The sequence below is a fragment of the Vanellus vanellus genome (assembly GCF_965231255.1).
Source record: "Vanellus vanellus genome assembly, chromosome: 1".
Lineage (NCBI taxonomy): Eukaryota > Metazoa > Chordata > Aves > Charadriiformes > Charadriidae > Vanellus > Vanellus vanellus.
In genome coordinates, this window is record NC_138905.1 from 204303802 (window position 1) to 204319992 (window position 16191).

The 16191-nt window shown below is 40.9% G+C and overlaps 1 protein-coding gene across 1 annotated transcript in view; it reads left to right on the top strand.

The window, feature by feature from the left end:
• EXPH5 (exophilin 5) overlaps positions 1 to 11770 on the top strand; it is a gene marked incomplete at both ends in the record, with an annotated part of 33557 nt that extends 21787 nt beyond the window's left edge. Inside the window, 3 exons of the mRNA XM_082487332.1 lie at positions 2783 to 2831; positions 4374 to 4500; positions 6423 to 11770. Of these exons, the coding sequence (XP_082343458.1) occupies positions 2783 to 2831; positions 4374 to 4500; positions 6423 to 11770 (5524 nt within the window). The remainder of the gene's footprint in view (positions 1 to 2782; positions 2832 to 4373; positions 4501 to 6422) is intronic.
• Positions 11771 to 16191: the final 4421 nt, after the last annotated feature.

Consider the following 16191-nt stretch of genomic DNA (forward strand, 5'->3'; position numbering starts at 1 on the left):
TGGCAGAAGCTTTTAAGTAGCTAAATATTAATGGCTGTTTAGAGGGTCCTTTCTGTACTGGAGAGACTGTTTCATCAGCTGCGGTGGTGTTTTGCTGTAAGAATAAATTATGGATGCTGCAAAAAAGAGTATGTTTATGTGGAGATACAGAAGATGCTAATAAAAGGTTTGTAACTGTAGTCTGAAGGTAGTGAAATGTTTGATTGCTTTTGGTTCAAAGGTGTTTGGTGTTCTTGAATTCATCCTTATTCTTTTCTGATATGTAAGTGTGATTCACACTGGAAAAGAAATGCTGTTTAATTGTGTTTTCAGCATATTTGAGTTATGTGTTTGTTGCGTAGCTGGCTTGTTATGTAGTGCTGATAAGAATAGTACAGAAGAAAATGGATTAGACTCTGACATTAGGCAACTCGGAGATGGCCTAAGCAAGACAGGTGCCTCAGTGAAAATACTAATTCACAGCAGATTTTGATTCATGGTTTAATACTGCTGTTACCAGTAGTGATAGTACTATGTAGCGTCATCTTTTACTTTTAATCTTGCATTTGGTTATCGTAAAAAAGATACATATGTATATAAGTGAAAAAGTATAAAATACAACTTTTTGTTTTCCATAGTGAGTAGTATTTTTCTGGCAAATATTTCTGAACTTGAGTAGTAATTTAACTTCTTTTCTGTTTATCAATAATAGATAATGTTTACAAGTATGTGTGTGTGCATGCGTGTGGGAAATAACGTAAACATTGCTCAATATCCTTAACCAAAAAAGAAACTGAATTACTTTTTCCTAAAATTAAGCAATATTTCTCTGGAAGAAAGCAAAATTTTAATTTTGAAATGCTGAAAAACTTACAGAGTTAAAAAAAAAATAATGAGCCAGTTTGAGAAGCGGAGGGATTGGCAGAAGGAAAAGATTAAAATAACCATGTCTGTGTAAGTTGGCAGGGAGGAAAATAAAGCAGGATGCAGCGATCAGTTATTTCTGAAAGAACAGTGACAACAAAGGCATGGTAGAATTTAAAACAGTGCCAGAGATGCAAATGAAAATTTAATTTTTGCCTAGACTATCAGAAGACATTTCTAACTAACATGTCTACTTCACGTAGTTTCATTGCAAGGAGCAATTAACACAACACAAAGCACAGCACCAAGTGGGGAGAACAGTAGAGTGGCTTTGCACCGTAAAGCTGAAGAAGAGAGCTTCTAACAAAGCTTTTATGTTTTTGTTATGCATACAATTAAAATTAAGGTAACTTGCTAAGCCACAGGATTTCATTGAGCTTGGTTTGCAGGGAATCATTGTAGAAGCTCTGAAATATAAATTTCATTCTTAATTTGTTGTAGAAGCAGTAAAACACATTCAATGTTATTTTAGTTGAAAGGAAGAGCTGCATACATCTCTGAGTCCTGGTGCTGTAAATTTCATTCACAGGGAGCGATAACCCACTGAATTAATGGCTGTTCATATTCAGTGCTGCAAGGAAAAATTAGGAATTTCGGATTCAGATTGTCCGGCCGGATCCTAAGCCCACTGAGGTCAACGGGCTTGTTTCCTTTGGTTTCAGTTGGACCCCATGTCAGAGAGGAATCCTGGTTTTACAGTTCACAATTACAGAAGCAAAAACAAATTGCACCTTTCAACTGTTCTTCCCTGCCTGCAAGCACATTGCAAACAAATGACAAAGCTCTTCAGGAGGAAAGGCTGGGCCACAAAGAACCTGCCAAGGAGCCGGTTTATACTTGCTGTTGAAGCGCAATAAAGTAGTCTGCCTGAGCACAGGAAGGTTTTAAGAGCCGAAGAACAAGGTCATTCCAAAAGACTTTGAGACAAACAGGACTGAGCAGAACTGTCTTTCCCTACTTCACTTTCTCTCAAGAATTAACTTCCTGGGAAAAAAACAGTTTCTGAGACAAGAAAGAACTGGCAATAAGCAGAAGCTGAGCAAAACTTCCTTCGGGGCTTTTGAAGAGACTAGGTTTGCTTAGTTGTAAAATAAGGGTCTGCAGGCTCAAATAGACTCAGTGAAGTCAAGTCCCTTGTTCTTGTTTCTTTGGTTCATTTTGTGTTTGTATGTCTGCAAGTGACTCCGTAGAACAGAACACCTTTTACGTTCAGGGCTTCTCGGCTTGTTTTAACCACAGCATTACTCACAGACGCTCTAGCCGGTTCTCTGCCAAGCCCTTGCAGTCCTATGTAGCTGAGGAAAGCAGACGAGCCTTCTACCATGTGTTAAAAATTGGTACATAAAGGCTGTTTTGGGTGAGTAGCAGCAAGTCCCAAAGTTCCTGCTAAAACCAATCTGCTGTCTGTCTCTCCTCTTTCGCAGGGGCACAGCGCAGCTCTGCATCTGAGCAGGGTGAAATGGAAGAGAAAAACAATAGGATTGCAGATGCAAACCACTTACAAATTTACAAGTAGTTAACTTGGGCTATCCATAGTACCTACTAAATTATTGTTGTTTGGAAAGGAAGTAATACCGTCTTATGATAATGCTGGATTGAAACAATGACTTTATGGCTGTTGCAGATATCAATGCGCTGAGTTCATTCTTGGCTGTGCAGCTACAACATTTGCAAGATGACAAGGCCAAACTGAATGGTACATTTCCCCAGCATTTTTTTGATAGCAGGATTTTTTGGAGGGAAAGGGTGGATTCTTCATAGAGCAGTCTTCTTCTAGATGCTTCTCAATAGTTGCTAAAGAGAAACTGCTGGATTTACTCCTGGTAAAGTTACATCATGTTCCTTTTCAAAGCCAACATTTAAATCCTTCTGCTTACAGATATGACAGCTCTGCTAGCCCATCTTCGAAAGTGGAAGAAATGGCAACGGTAAGTAGCTTATCAACTTTATTGTCAGCAATGTTTAAACCACAGGTTTCTTAAAAACTGGTCCCCTTTGTTTAGGCTGTTGATATAACACCTGTTTAAATAGTATTCTCGCAGTTCTGGTTTTAAACACAGAGTAAACCGTCTGTGTTGAGAAACTGTTGAGTGCGGTAGAATGAGCTTGCCCTCTTAACTATTCAAGTCCAAAGCTTTCCCAGGTGAGCCCTCAGTCTAGCTCTGATCAGGTTTCAGTTCTCTCTTAATGACCGAATAATTGCGTGGATAATTTCCTAGCCAAAACCCCCACATATTTTGGCAACTGTAACCATCCTGCCAATAAGTCAGAACTCACACTGAACAAATAGTCTACTGTATTTACTTTGGTTTTCTTTTCATTTGTACAAGGGTGAAAAAGAGTAGCTGACTCGGGCAGGCAGTAATGTTGCCTCTCCTGCAACATTGCCATGCACCGAATTAATATGTAAACATAAATTTTGTTGTTCCATTTTATAAGCACAAACTCAGTTTAAGAATAAAACGACAGATTTATTTCTGATGTAATATAAGTGCACGCTGTTGAAATAAACAGATTTCCTCCAAGGATGATATTTGCTATTTTAATTCCTTTATTGCCCTATATTACTAGCATGTCTTTCCTCCTCTTCAATTGTGTGGTATAATCACAGAGGGGACTAAGCAGGTATACAGTATATAATCAAAGGTATAGAGGAGGTAAATTAGCCACCTCCCTTCTCTCATCTTTCAAAAACAAAGGGATAATCTATATTAGTATATGACGGAACAAAATCTTATCAGAGAATCCTGCCTTTTATATAAATAGACTATCATAGCTAGACAAGTAAAATATTACAAATATTGAGAACTAAAAAGTAGTAAGAGGTTTTATTAAAAAAAGAAAAGGAGGAAGAGTCTCAGCTAAAATAAATCAGCAGTTCAGCAGTTGTCTGCACTCCTACCACCTGAGACTGTGAGCTGAGAGAAATATGGATGGGATAGGAACCTCTTCTGCTTAACATGTAAACTAAACTCACATGGGGAATAGGATGACATTTTTGCTGCTGCTAAGGCAATTTATCACAGCCCTCTAAAGTGCTGTCTTTATTAACACCATTGACTGTGGTGTTAAATTATTAAATCTGTTGGGAGGTCAGTGTGTGAATTTTAAAATGTGCTGGTCAAGGAAGAAGTGATTAGGAAAAACTAAATTAAGAGATGCAATGCAATAAGGACGCATATGGAGAAAACAAGTAAACTATGCCCCTTATTATAAGGTCAACTCATGTATACAAAACATCCCACAGTATGAGGACAAATGAGCAAATCTCCTTATTACAGATGTAAAAGTCTCAAAAATGCATGCAACTTTACAATCCTCAGTTGTATATTTTAATAATACCGTATTTTATGGACCCACAAAGAGTTTACTGACCCCTGTGACTTGTGACACGATTTGTGATGTGATGTGAAACGTGATTTGAACCCACATGTGGAACTAAAATCATGTTGCCTTGCAATTTTTAACAGGCTGAAATGTGTAATTCCCCAATGTCAGTTGAAACAAGTGGTCATTCTTTTGACGCAAACCAAAATGAGATGATGGAGAAAAGTACACAGGAATGGGATGAACAGCTAGAGAAAGAGTTTTTCAGTGGTAAGTGTGTGTCCTTGCTTTGTTCTGATATTATGGTTACCAGAAGTGACCGTGGTGACTGGTTTCAGAGAATTTTCTGCAAAGGCATAGGCTGTAAAGATACAGCCTATTACTTTCTAGCGTAGTTGCTGCTTTTTGCTGACTTCATCTGACAGCAGAATGTCTACTGTTGACATTGTCTTCAAATGTGTCACTGGTCACTCTTAGAGAGCATTTCATCTCATACTGATTGAGTTCAGAAGAATCACAGCTTAAAAGTGTACATTTCTCTCTGCTGATTCTGACAGGAGCCCATACTGCATCCTTTAGATGCACACATACAGTTCTGTGAGAAGAATCTAATCCCAGTTACCTGCATGCATAATTTTGATAGAGATGAATTACTGCGCCTGGTTTTATGAATTGTAAAGCTTCAAACCACAGAAGCAAGAGGCATTATGGCATTCAGTTAGCTTTCTGGGAGCTCTTATAGCACCAGTTGGAAATTGCTGGTTCTTTTTTTTTTTTTTCTCACTGCTGGGAAGCAAGACAAGATCAGACCTAGCCTATGGGAGTACAGTGGGGTTCTTCCATAAACTTTTCTCAGATCTATGCAAAAAAAATCTCCATCTCTACTTTCTACCACCCAAAATTACAAGAGACCACCGATTGAAAGCATGATTGATCAGGAAGCAGTGGGTGAGTTGGCAGTGCTGGAAGACGGGAGCACTACATGGTGGACAGTGGTTCTTCTGAAATTCACATGCCTGTCACCGCTTTTGGGTGTCAGTCATAACAGTGCATGCTTGCCCACTGATGGAGAAAAACTGTACATAGCTTCGCTGATGTCCTCCAAATGGAAGACTCAGAAACAACTCGTCTTTTTTCTTGTTCTACACTGACTCTCAGGAATCGTCTCTCTTCTGTGCTGAAGAGAAACGTAAAAAAATGGAAAATTTTAGTGCTTCTGTATCACCTTTTATTCCAACTATACATACCTAGTAATACTTTCCTAATGATTCTGTACTATTAGCACAAATCTGTAATGACTGATCAGTCAGTCTTTTTTATTAAATGAATTAGGAAATGCTGTAACAAGAGCCATATCCAATTGTGTTTATATCTTATGTGTGCTATTTCCAAAGTACAAAAAGAATGCAATTAATGAAGGCATAATTGTTTTGGCCAGTAAAAATACTTTAAATACATTGCTGTTATTTAGTCTTATGACTGAATATCTTGGTTAAGTGAGCTGTACAGTATCTAATTCCAGTTCATGAGACTATATAGATAAATAAAGTTTTGTTGCTAGAATGAATCACAAGTTCCTAACTCCTTCATTACCCTTTTTATCCAGAAAATTCCATTTTCAGTGCTCACTTTAAAGTGATAAGGTACAATTTAGTGGAGAACTTACTTTCTGAATGAAGCAAACAGTGGACATGCCAGACTACTGAATATGCTTGTTTGATGGTTTGCAGGATTCTGTGTTTTCATATAGTTCCATCATAACTGTGCTTTGTGAACACATAGAAAGGTCCATGTTTGCCTAGTGAATTCTTTTCAGGGATTTTTTGTTTACAAACTATATTTGGAAAGTTTACACACACACACATACACATATATAGCATGTGAGTAAGAATTCAGACTTCAAATTGTCTTGTTTTTCTTTTGAATAACATAAAGACTAACATTTACATAAAGAGCAGTTTTAAGATCGGTCATGGAGCAGCACATTTTTTAACTTGTAATCATAATGGGTGACTGCTGAAAGGTCCTGTGGAGAAAGAATGTGTGGTTTGGGAAGGGTTTTGAATGCCAAGAAGCTGACTCCTTTCAAAACCAGTTCTGATTATTAATGTAGTACATGAAACTTTTAAACACGAATAGTCAGAAGATTATTAAAGAAAATCAAAGCAAGTATCTTCTTTTTTCCCCTGCAGTTCTAAATGATCTGGATGACCAGCTGGCCCAGGAACAAGCCCAAGACCCATTGGACAGGACAGTTTCTACTAGCAGTGCATCAAATGTCCAATACAGTAGTGCATTCCCGACTTCAAAGAGACAGACTGCTAGTAGGGGGCAACGCAAAAATGACTGGAGTGACATGCCTAGCACATTTTTCCCAGATGGACTGAGAACAATAAGAGCCAAAGATGAACACAAGATTTTCATCAGACCAAGGAAATTACAGAGTGCATATATAAACTGGCACCAGACAGCCTTTCAAGAAGATTACAAATATGGTGATCCAGTTGATGGAAATCCTCATCCGCTAAACAGCAGGCTGTCTTCTGTTTCTTTTGGACGGTCTTCAGAAGGTAGTTTATATCCTCCTTCCATCACACAGAACAGTGGGTTTAGGCACAAGAGTTGTATGAACAGGGGTACAGCTGGCAGAAGTTACTCTGTATGTTCCCTTCGGAGATGTTCATCATCAGTGTCTTCTGACCAGCTATCAGCATCTAGTTTACAACATCCATTGGCAAGGGAGAGCAACAATGGTTTTGTACCAAGATTTGGTCGACAGAACCCAAAGAGAATTCCTCTGTCTTCTATTGTATGGAACAACACACCAGACTCTCCTGGGCAAACATCAACTCAAGAAAAAATGCTTAGAACCCAATCACTGATGGAGTTTCATGCGACAGACTGTGGTAGATATTCTAGCTCTTTGCAAGAAACCAATAAATATGCATGTTACCACTCAAAACACCACTACAGAAGATCTATTTCAAGCAGTAATTGCTTTAGTAGAATTAGTTGCCCTGACAAAGCTACTTCTCCATTGCCCTTTGATAACTGGGAAAATTATCCATTATACAAATCGGAAAATAATCTCTCTAGATCCTACTATAGAGATACTTCTCATGGCAAGTGGTATGCAAACCAAAAAAATTCTCCTTATGGAAAAAAAGACAGCTATCCTTCTTGGGCTGATATTCCTCAGTACTACAGTGATGAAGCATTTATTTCTCCCGATGCCACCTTTGAAATGATTATGGCTAATTTAAATGACCAGCAGTGGGCACATACAAAGAATGCCAAGTTCGGTTCACAGCGTTTGCAGAATGATTTTCACATGTATTCTCCAGAAAATGCGAGTATCAAAAGGATAACAAGAAATGCAAATAGAACTTTTTCAGAATTCACCGAGGGCTGTCAGCCTTGGCTAAGTTGTAACTCTTCAGTTTCTTCATCTAGTATCAGAACTGATGAGTCAGTCTTTCCTAATTTGAAGGACCAAACAAAACCTATAGGACTGAATAGGAACTCAGTCGTCGTTACCCAAAGAAGTCCTAAGGCGGCAGACTTTACACAACTAGAAAAGGTTGAAGGTATGAAACTGCCAGGTGAAGACATGCTCTTACAGTCAGTTTCTCAACAAGCAGATACAAACTACATCAACTACCAGAGTTTTCCCTCTAACAGCTCTGCTTCTGCCATGTTGCAAAGCGATGCATCTCTCTTTAACACAATGAGATCCAAGAGACAAACCCAAGTCACTGCCAGAGGAGATATTGCAAAAACGCATACATCAAGCGGTGATAAAAGAAATGTGAAAATGAAGGAAAACAGTTGCCCACCCAACAGTGCATTCAGTCAGCCTCCCTGTGCTTTGCCAGCTGATGACAGCAGGAAGGAACCTTTTCTTCCAAGTCAGAAAAAACGGGAACATAATCTGCGTTATGCAGCAAAAAGAGAGAGCATCAAACAAGATAATCAGAGTGCAGAAGCCATTAACCAAGCTACTCCAAAGAGGCAGTCCTCACTGCTGAATGTTGCTTCTGCTCCATCCACTGAAAAATTAACTAACTGTCAACGCATGTTGTCCTGTCCTCCTGAGTGTTCATCTAGGTCCTCACAAAGCTCTCCGCAAGCGCTTTCTCATAAAGACGATTCTAAATGTTTAGGAACACTAACTAGCTCTTCAGGAAATTGCACAGTTGCTGAATCTCAAGCAGAAGGTGGAAGAACAGCTCAAGTGAGCAGAATAGGTGTTACCAAAAAGATTTCACAGAAAACACTGCATAATACAAGCACTTTAGTAACTAAGGACTGTAATGGACAATTCACTGCGAGTTCTCCACAAAACGGAAATTCTGGAAATATTTATATGCATAGCGTTGATGGAGATGCCAAGGCCTCTGAACATGGCTTAAGTTATTTTTGCCTTGAAAAAGAAAGTGGAGAAATAAGGAGTAATTCACCTTGTATTGAAAGGCCTCGCAAGCAAGACAGCTTGCTGAGACATACCAGTAGCTGCAGCATTACTGGCTCCCCTAGCAGAAACAGCCTCAAATCTCACGACCCGCTTGTTATTTATTACACTTTGCCTAGAAAATCAGCTAGCATTGCTGGTAGTATTATGTCAGATACGCCCATCTCTTTACCTAGAGAAAGTAGAACAGCATACAATTGTTTAAGGTCTGAAACTCCACGTAGAGCTGATGCCTTTTGTTCTAATCAAAGAGATGTGTCTTGTTTGGAATCGAAACATTCCTTTTTAACATCAGCATCGTTAAATGCTGCTACAAGTAACAAAGAAAAAGATTACCCCAGTCCTTTAACCAAAAGTCCTAATGATTCAGTAAGTAGTAGTACATCAGTTGAACTGACAGACAGATGTAAACATCTAAGCAGAAGAGAATCCTCTGTGTTCTCAGACTGTAAGGAGAGGGGAAATGTTTTGCAGAAATATAAAACTACAAGCACATTTACAGTTTGTGTTGATGAAGATCATGTCAAGTATCATGAACTAGTTTCAATCTATTACACATTACCACGGAGACATTCAAGAACATTTTGTAGCCTCTTTAGAGATAATCCAGAGGATGCAGATTTACCTTGTCCCAAAGAAAATGCTCAGTCACCGAGAATACAAAACAAGAAAAACGAAGGTCATGTGAGTTTAGCCAATGTTTTTTTCCCCAGTACTTTGGAAAAAGAGGTGCCTTCACATTCTTCTGACCAAGTATCTTCAGCTTTGGTCACAATTCAAAACTTAGGAACTGCTGTTGATGGTGAAGAAAGAAATTCCCACTTATCTCCTAGCTCTGAGAAAATATGTACTTCAAAGTCAATGAGTATGGTACATAAGAGGAAAGATAGCTCAGCAGATCTGTCATTAGCAGAAAATGTGCTTTCTGACATGGTGACAAAAGAAATTTCTTTTGGTGGTCCGCAGTCCACTGCAACAGTGGCTAAGTCAGGCAAGGCTATTTCTGATGCTTCAAGCAGCCAAAATGCAGAAATATGTCTAAAAGAAAAGAAGGAAATTTTACAAACAGCCACACCGCTAATGTCTACTTCATTAACCCCTCCCAAGCCAGGCAGACGTTTAGAGAATCCTTTGTATTCAACAAATAAAAACATTATACAGAAGGGAAACTCTGAAAATTGCTGTCAGCCCCCTATAGTGAACACCAATAAAAATCTGAATCTCTTACTCCTCCACCCAGGAGAGAAGAGTTCCCTTGGAAGGAATGGTAACACAGAGCATGCTGATATGCTGCTTTCTCCTGCGGAAGACACGTACAGGGATAGTACCGAAGTTAAACAGAGAGTAAATTTCCTACACCAAACCAGCTCTCTCTATAATAATAAATGTAGTGGACTGCAATTAAGGGCTGACAGTTCAAGAAAAAATGCAGATGGTTTAAACTCCTGCAGCAAAGTGCTTTCAGAGTCTCAGAACAAAGCGTCTGAGGTAAGTACAGCTTCCAGTGCTGATCTGTTACTTCAGCTAGATCAAGTGGTGAGCACAGATACAGATGAATTAAAGAATTCAAAAATTAAAAAAGAGCAAAACTCACAGACTGCTCAGATGGGTAAAGATTATAGTGGTTTGCAGGAATCAGAGAGGCACAGTGAAGGCAGCCTGAACAGTAACTGTAAAGATAAAGTCCTCGGGGTTACACAAGATCAGAAGATAACTCAGAGTGCAGAAGATGAGAACAAGCTTCTCTCTGACTGCACAAGAGACAAAGTGAAAGATATAGAAAAAAGGAAAAACAGACCTTCAATTAAAAATAAACTGGCAGCTGTTTACAAAACAAGTCGAAAATTTTCAAGTAAAAATTTACCCCCCAAACCGCACATAAGTAACATTTTTTCACAGAATGATGGAAGTGCCACTTCAGAGGTCGACGTGTCTCTTTACTCATTGATTTCAACGGATTCCCATCAACCATTCCTGCAGTCGGACAATGAAAATCAGAATCACAGTCTGGACCCTGATAGGAATACGCCAAGACCAAGAACAACTGAGAATAAGACGACTGAAAATCAGAATGATCCTTCTTTGCTTGTTAGTAACACCAATTGGAGGTCTTTTACAAGCTCATACACCCAGAAGGAAGCCATCAGTCCCAAAAAAACTATGGTGAAAGTGGAAAATAGGCCAAGTCTTACAACCCTATTTCCAGATAAAGCAGTAACCACAAGAAATAAGAATTCCCAAACACCTGATCTCAGGTTCGAAAGCAAAAGCCAGCCCATCTCTCCCAGTGCTACTGCATGGGACCCACTGGATGATGAGAAAAGAAGAGCTAGCAGTCGTGCCTGCAGCCCTCCCTTGCCACTTCTAACTGACAGAAACTCCAACACATATGTAAATAGCTGCTTGCAGGCAGACATGTGTCCAGAGCAAAACTTGACTGCCCAGACAGTGCTTGGTCAGTGTCAAAATACCTCTCAGTCTGCTAGCTTCAAAAACGCTAACTTGCACAGCTATGAGTTGCGCAAGAGTCATGCCAAAAGTCAGCGTGAGCGTCACCTTTCTGAGAGTATTTGTGCTCGAGATTCCCATGAGATCTTTGCCTCGGGAAGCAATATTCTGCCAAAAGCTGGTATACACGGGAAGAGATTTAAATCTTACTCGGAGCTGTTGTCTTGTGATGAAAATGAGAACTGGGCATCGGACGATGAAAAATGTTACAGCACTAGAAATTTGATGTATCCTTCTGTTGAATTTGGTATATTTGGCAAAGAACAGCAGTTGGCTTTCCTGGAAAATATCAAGAGGTCACTCACAGAAGGGCGATTATGGAGACCTTGTCTTCTTAATAACCCCGGCGCTCTCAGAGATGGAGAGACCCCATCTACAAACAGGGCTGAGCTTTTGAGCTCAAGTTCTGCTGGGAGCAAGATATCATCGGCTGCATCATCCCCCCGAGAGCCGATTGATATCTATCAGGAAGACCCAGCAGCTTATTCGGACTCAGACAGTGATACCACCACTGATGATGAATACTACCTAGATGAGACAGATAAAGAATCGGAGCTGTGAAGATGGCACGATAGCTCATAGTTTCTGGGCAGGCACAAAACCATGTAAAATACTTTGAGCCAGTTCTTGTGCTGCTATAAATTGGTACAACTTCATTAGTTTTAAAGAAGTTAGTATGTTACATTAGCTGAGCATTTGACTTTTGTATTAAATATGTGGCTTCACCATTGTTGTTTCTCCTAGCAGGGAAAAAGAATGTTAAAAAAGCCCTTCCCAAAATAATAGAAGGTAAACAACTGTGGAGCTTTGGGCAGTGTAACTCCAGAGATGGCTTTCCTCTGAGTCAGCAAGCAGTGGCTTAGGCTCCTGCCAGCTCCGCAGTGCTGGAATGGATAAATTCTAGCTTGAGCTACTTTTTCTTACAAGACTTAACAGAGAACCAAGAGGTTACTTTGCTGATAAATTGCTGTTTCTCCCATTTTCCTCATTTCTCCACGTCAAGCTTGATAATGCCAATCCATCCCACCCAACAAACACTCCCACAAAATGAAACCTGTTCAATTTTTACAGCGTATTCTGCACGAATGTTCTTTTTCTGCATTCCTGGGAGGCGTAGCAGCAATGTCCCTGGTGGTGTTTGTTCTGCTGTGCAGTTGAGGCGGATTCCACCCCAGGATTTTTCTCCTCAGCATTGCAAGAGCAGTGATTAATGTGAGTTACAGAAGCGCTGCTAGTGCATGAGAAACAGCTCGGCAAAGGGCACAGCACTGGAAAACCCACCAGAATTCCTGAGGATGTTAAGAAACACAGCTGAGCGTGGAAATCTGCTTTGCAGGCATGGGAGATTCATAACCAGCACAGCTTTGGTTACAGTCGAGATGAGCGAGCAGATTTCTGCCTTTGTCTTAGGAACAGGATAATTTGCATTAATAATCCGACACTTTAAACCATGCAAAATGTAAAAAGATGGATCCTATTTATTTTCTATATAAACCTTATAGGTTGAATCCTAAGTTGTCCTAATAGTGGGAAGACAACCATAACCAGTACAACTCCTTACATCCCGAAGTTCTGCTGCTGCCTCTGTGCCGGGCCGGTCCTGGCGTGAGGCACCTGCAGCCGCTGAGCTCCACCAGGCAGCACCACCCGAAGTGGCCCGAGAGGGCACTTGGCCGGGCCGCGACTGCGCCATGCAGACTGGCTGGTTTTTATATATGAAGTAAATAAAACCAGGAAGAAATGCTCTTTGCCTTTTGCTAAATTACTGACCCTTTTTGGTATGTTTCAACCGCTCCCGCTGTCACCACGGTACTTTTTAATCCTTCAAACTGAACAGCTGTAAACATTTTCCAATGGTTCTTCTTCAGCCACACTAATAATGTAGTATTATTACTCAGTATCCAAAACTCATCCTTGGCCTTTAAATTTCTAACTAAGCTTTGATCTCTTTTTATGCAAAATCAGAAATGGCTCGCTGAGCCAGAAGATAGTATTTTTAAATAATTATACATTTATTTCTACTTTATTTCTAATTTCACATATGGTCTAAAATGATGGTCCATATTTTTGATACACTTTTTAATTCAATAAAATTTCTGTAGGACATAATTATATTTTTGTAACTGGAAGGACAGTATAGTGGTTATTTTAAAATAATATATTTTACACAAAAACAAGCAATGCTTGTATCACTGACTACTCCACAAGAAATTAAAAGATGAAAATATTATAGTAGGTAACTGGTATCCTTATTTTTTTATATTGTAAACTTCGTTAAAGAAGTGGGTCTGTAGTTCAAATCTGCACCGATATATAAGTATTATTACTTTATACTGGGGTAATTCGTCTTTTGTTGTACATAGAAGGACTAATATAAACTATGTATTTATAGTAAGAATTGAGCTCTACGACATGCCTGTTTTGGAAGGATATAAGCGTATGCTGACATATGCAATGTGGGAAGGAAATTACTACCGTGCAATTGCAATCTTGTAAAATGTGGTATTCCAAGGAGAAATGGTGTTTTTCTGTAAACAGCTGTGTTCTATACGTACAGGATTCTGTAGAGTAAGACAATAAAACCAGCTGAGTATCAGTGAGGAATTTCTGCTGCTGTACATTTCTGCAAAATATGTTAATCCAAAAGTTGGGAATAACAGCCTACATAAGGTAAAGAATAATAAACAGTTACAAGAGAAGTAAATGGTCATTCAGTTTTTTCTTGACTAGAAGTGGATGGTTTAGAACATTTTTATTTGTAAATATTTTCTACCTGTTCAATGGAAGTTGAATTAAGTTCTCACATTGGCATAATTTTTTTTCATTTGCTATGCTGTGTACATACAGGAGATCAGGTGGCTTGATTTAACGTAACAAGTAAAAACTGCGTTTGGTCATAAATCAGTTGTGGAAGACTGCAGCCTACTGAGCATCTGTAAACTAATATTTATACCAAATAATGGTATTCTGTAAAACAGGCAATTGTGTGAAAACATAGGGAGAAACACCCTTTGAATAACGACCTACTCTGTGCAGTTTAGCAGAGCGGATTTTGACACCTTCGCTCTTCCAAGCTTTTTCTTTGGCAAAAGTGTATTCTATAAATGTTCATAATTTATAGGATTTTCATATTTAAAATTATTTGTTTGAAATAAATTCTGCATTCAAATGAAAAAAATGTGTTGGTACTGTGTTTGTTTTTTACTTACTGGAATGCCATAGACAGTTTATTTAAACAAAAAAATAAAAATCCAGCAGCTTAGTATTGTTGCCAGGGTGGTGATGGCAAACAATGCCATAGATTTAAAAAGGGGACATCAAGGTGGTGTTCATCAGCAGCTGTGGGCAGCACTCACGCCGGCTGCGTGGCTACGAGGCAGAGGAAAGATGTGCTGGTGCACATACTGGCATACTGCTGCCTTCTCCTTTCCTGACAGCTGGTGAGTCTCTTCGACACAAATAGTTTTCCATCAGCAGTAGTATCTTCACAGTAGACATGTTAACCCCTTAGTGAGCCGTATGCCTACAACTTGCCTTGAGGTGCCGATACTCCACGTAGGGGCCAAGGGTAGCATTTGATGAGTAGTTTTACAAGGTGATGAGCTCTATGTGAAAATCACTTCAGCTGGAATGAGGCCTGAGTGGAGCCTGGCTGCCACATGCAGTGTTATAGTCTATGAGACTCATCACTGCCTTTCAACCTTAATTACTACAGCCAGTATATGTGGTAGCTGAGTTCAGTGGCGCAGTCCCTCGGCCTGGTTTCAGAAGGAAATATGGCTTATAAGTGAAGGTGGTGTTTCTGTCTAGATCACTGCCCACCCATTAGGTCCCTCATGTCCTCAGATGACCTTTGACCTTTCTGACATCTCAGTGGCATTTGAAAGAAGGGATGGAAATCTCGTGGTTTCATCATAGGGTAGATCAGGAGGTTCTGCTCCAACCTCCTGCTCACAGCAGGTTGGCTTTGAGATCAGGTCAGGTCAGGCTGCTCAGGCCTTCACCCAGTTCAGTCTTGAAATCATTCAAGGGTGGAGACTGGACAGCCTCTCTGGGCAACCTGTGCTTCTGCCTGACTGCCCTTACGGTGGAAAAAGTGTTCCAGGCTGAGCCTCTCTTCTTTCAACTCATGCCAGTTGTCCCTCATCCTTCCACCCTGCTCCATCTCCTCAATGATCTCCCCGGGGCACTGGGGGCTCCTGTGAGGTCCATTCCCTCCCCGAAGCCATCTCTGCTGCAGGCTGAACAAGCCCAGCTTCCCCAGCATCTCCTCACAGGGCCAGTGCTCCAGCCCCACCATCTCAGTGGCCTCCCCCACATTTGATCCAGTTTATTGATGTGTTGTACCAGGGAGTCCAAAGCTGGATGCAGTATCTAGACATGGTCTAACAAGCACTGAGTGGAGGGGGATAATGACTCCCCTCGACCTCTGGTTCTGCCCCTTTTCATACAGCCTAGGCTGACGTTGGCCATCATTGCTGCCAGGACTTGCTGGTGGCCCATGTCCCCCCCACTGCCCACCAGGACCCCCAGGGCCATTCCCTCAGAGCTGCTCCCGGCAGCAGGTCCCAGCCAGTCCCAGCGCAGCGGTGGCTTCTCCCCAAGGACAGGGCCCCAAGAGCACCAACAGGCCCTGATGCCCCTTCCCCGGCACTCCCCTCACCCTGCACATGGGCCAGGACACCATTTCAGCCCAGCCTGGAACCATCAGTCCCTGCCCCAGCAATGCTGTAGGATGTCTGTCTCCATCTCCCCACAGCCCTGCCTGGCCAGCCATGGGTCCTGCCAAGCCCAGCCCCAACCTGCAGGCTGAGGTCCCCAGGGCCGTGTCTGACCCTGGTTCCCCTCACAGGGCCTCATCCTGATCTGCACATTGATGTCCCTGCCTGACCTCAGCCCTGCCCTGTCCCCACAAGCCTGCAGGGTGATGTGGCCTCTTGGCTGCCCCAGATGCTGCTTGCCATGTGCAGGGCAGTCCCTGT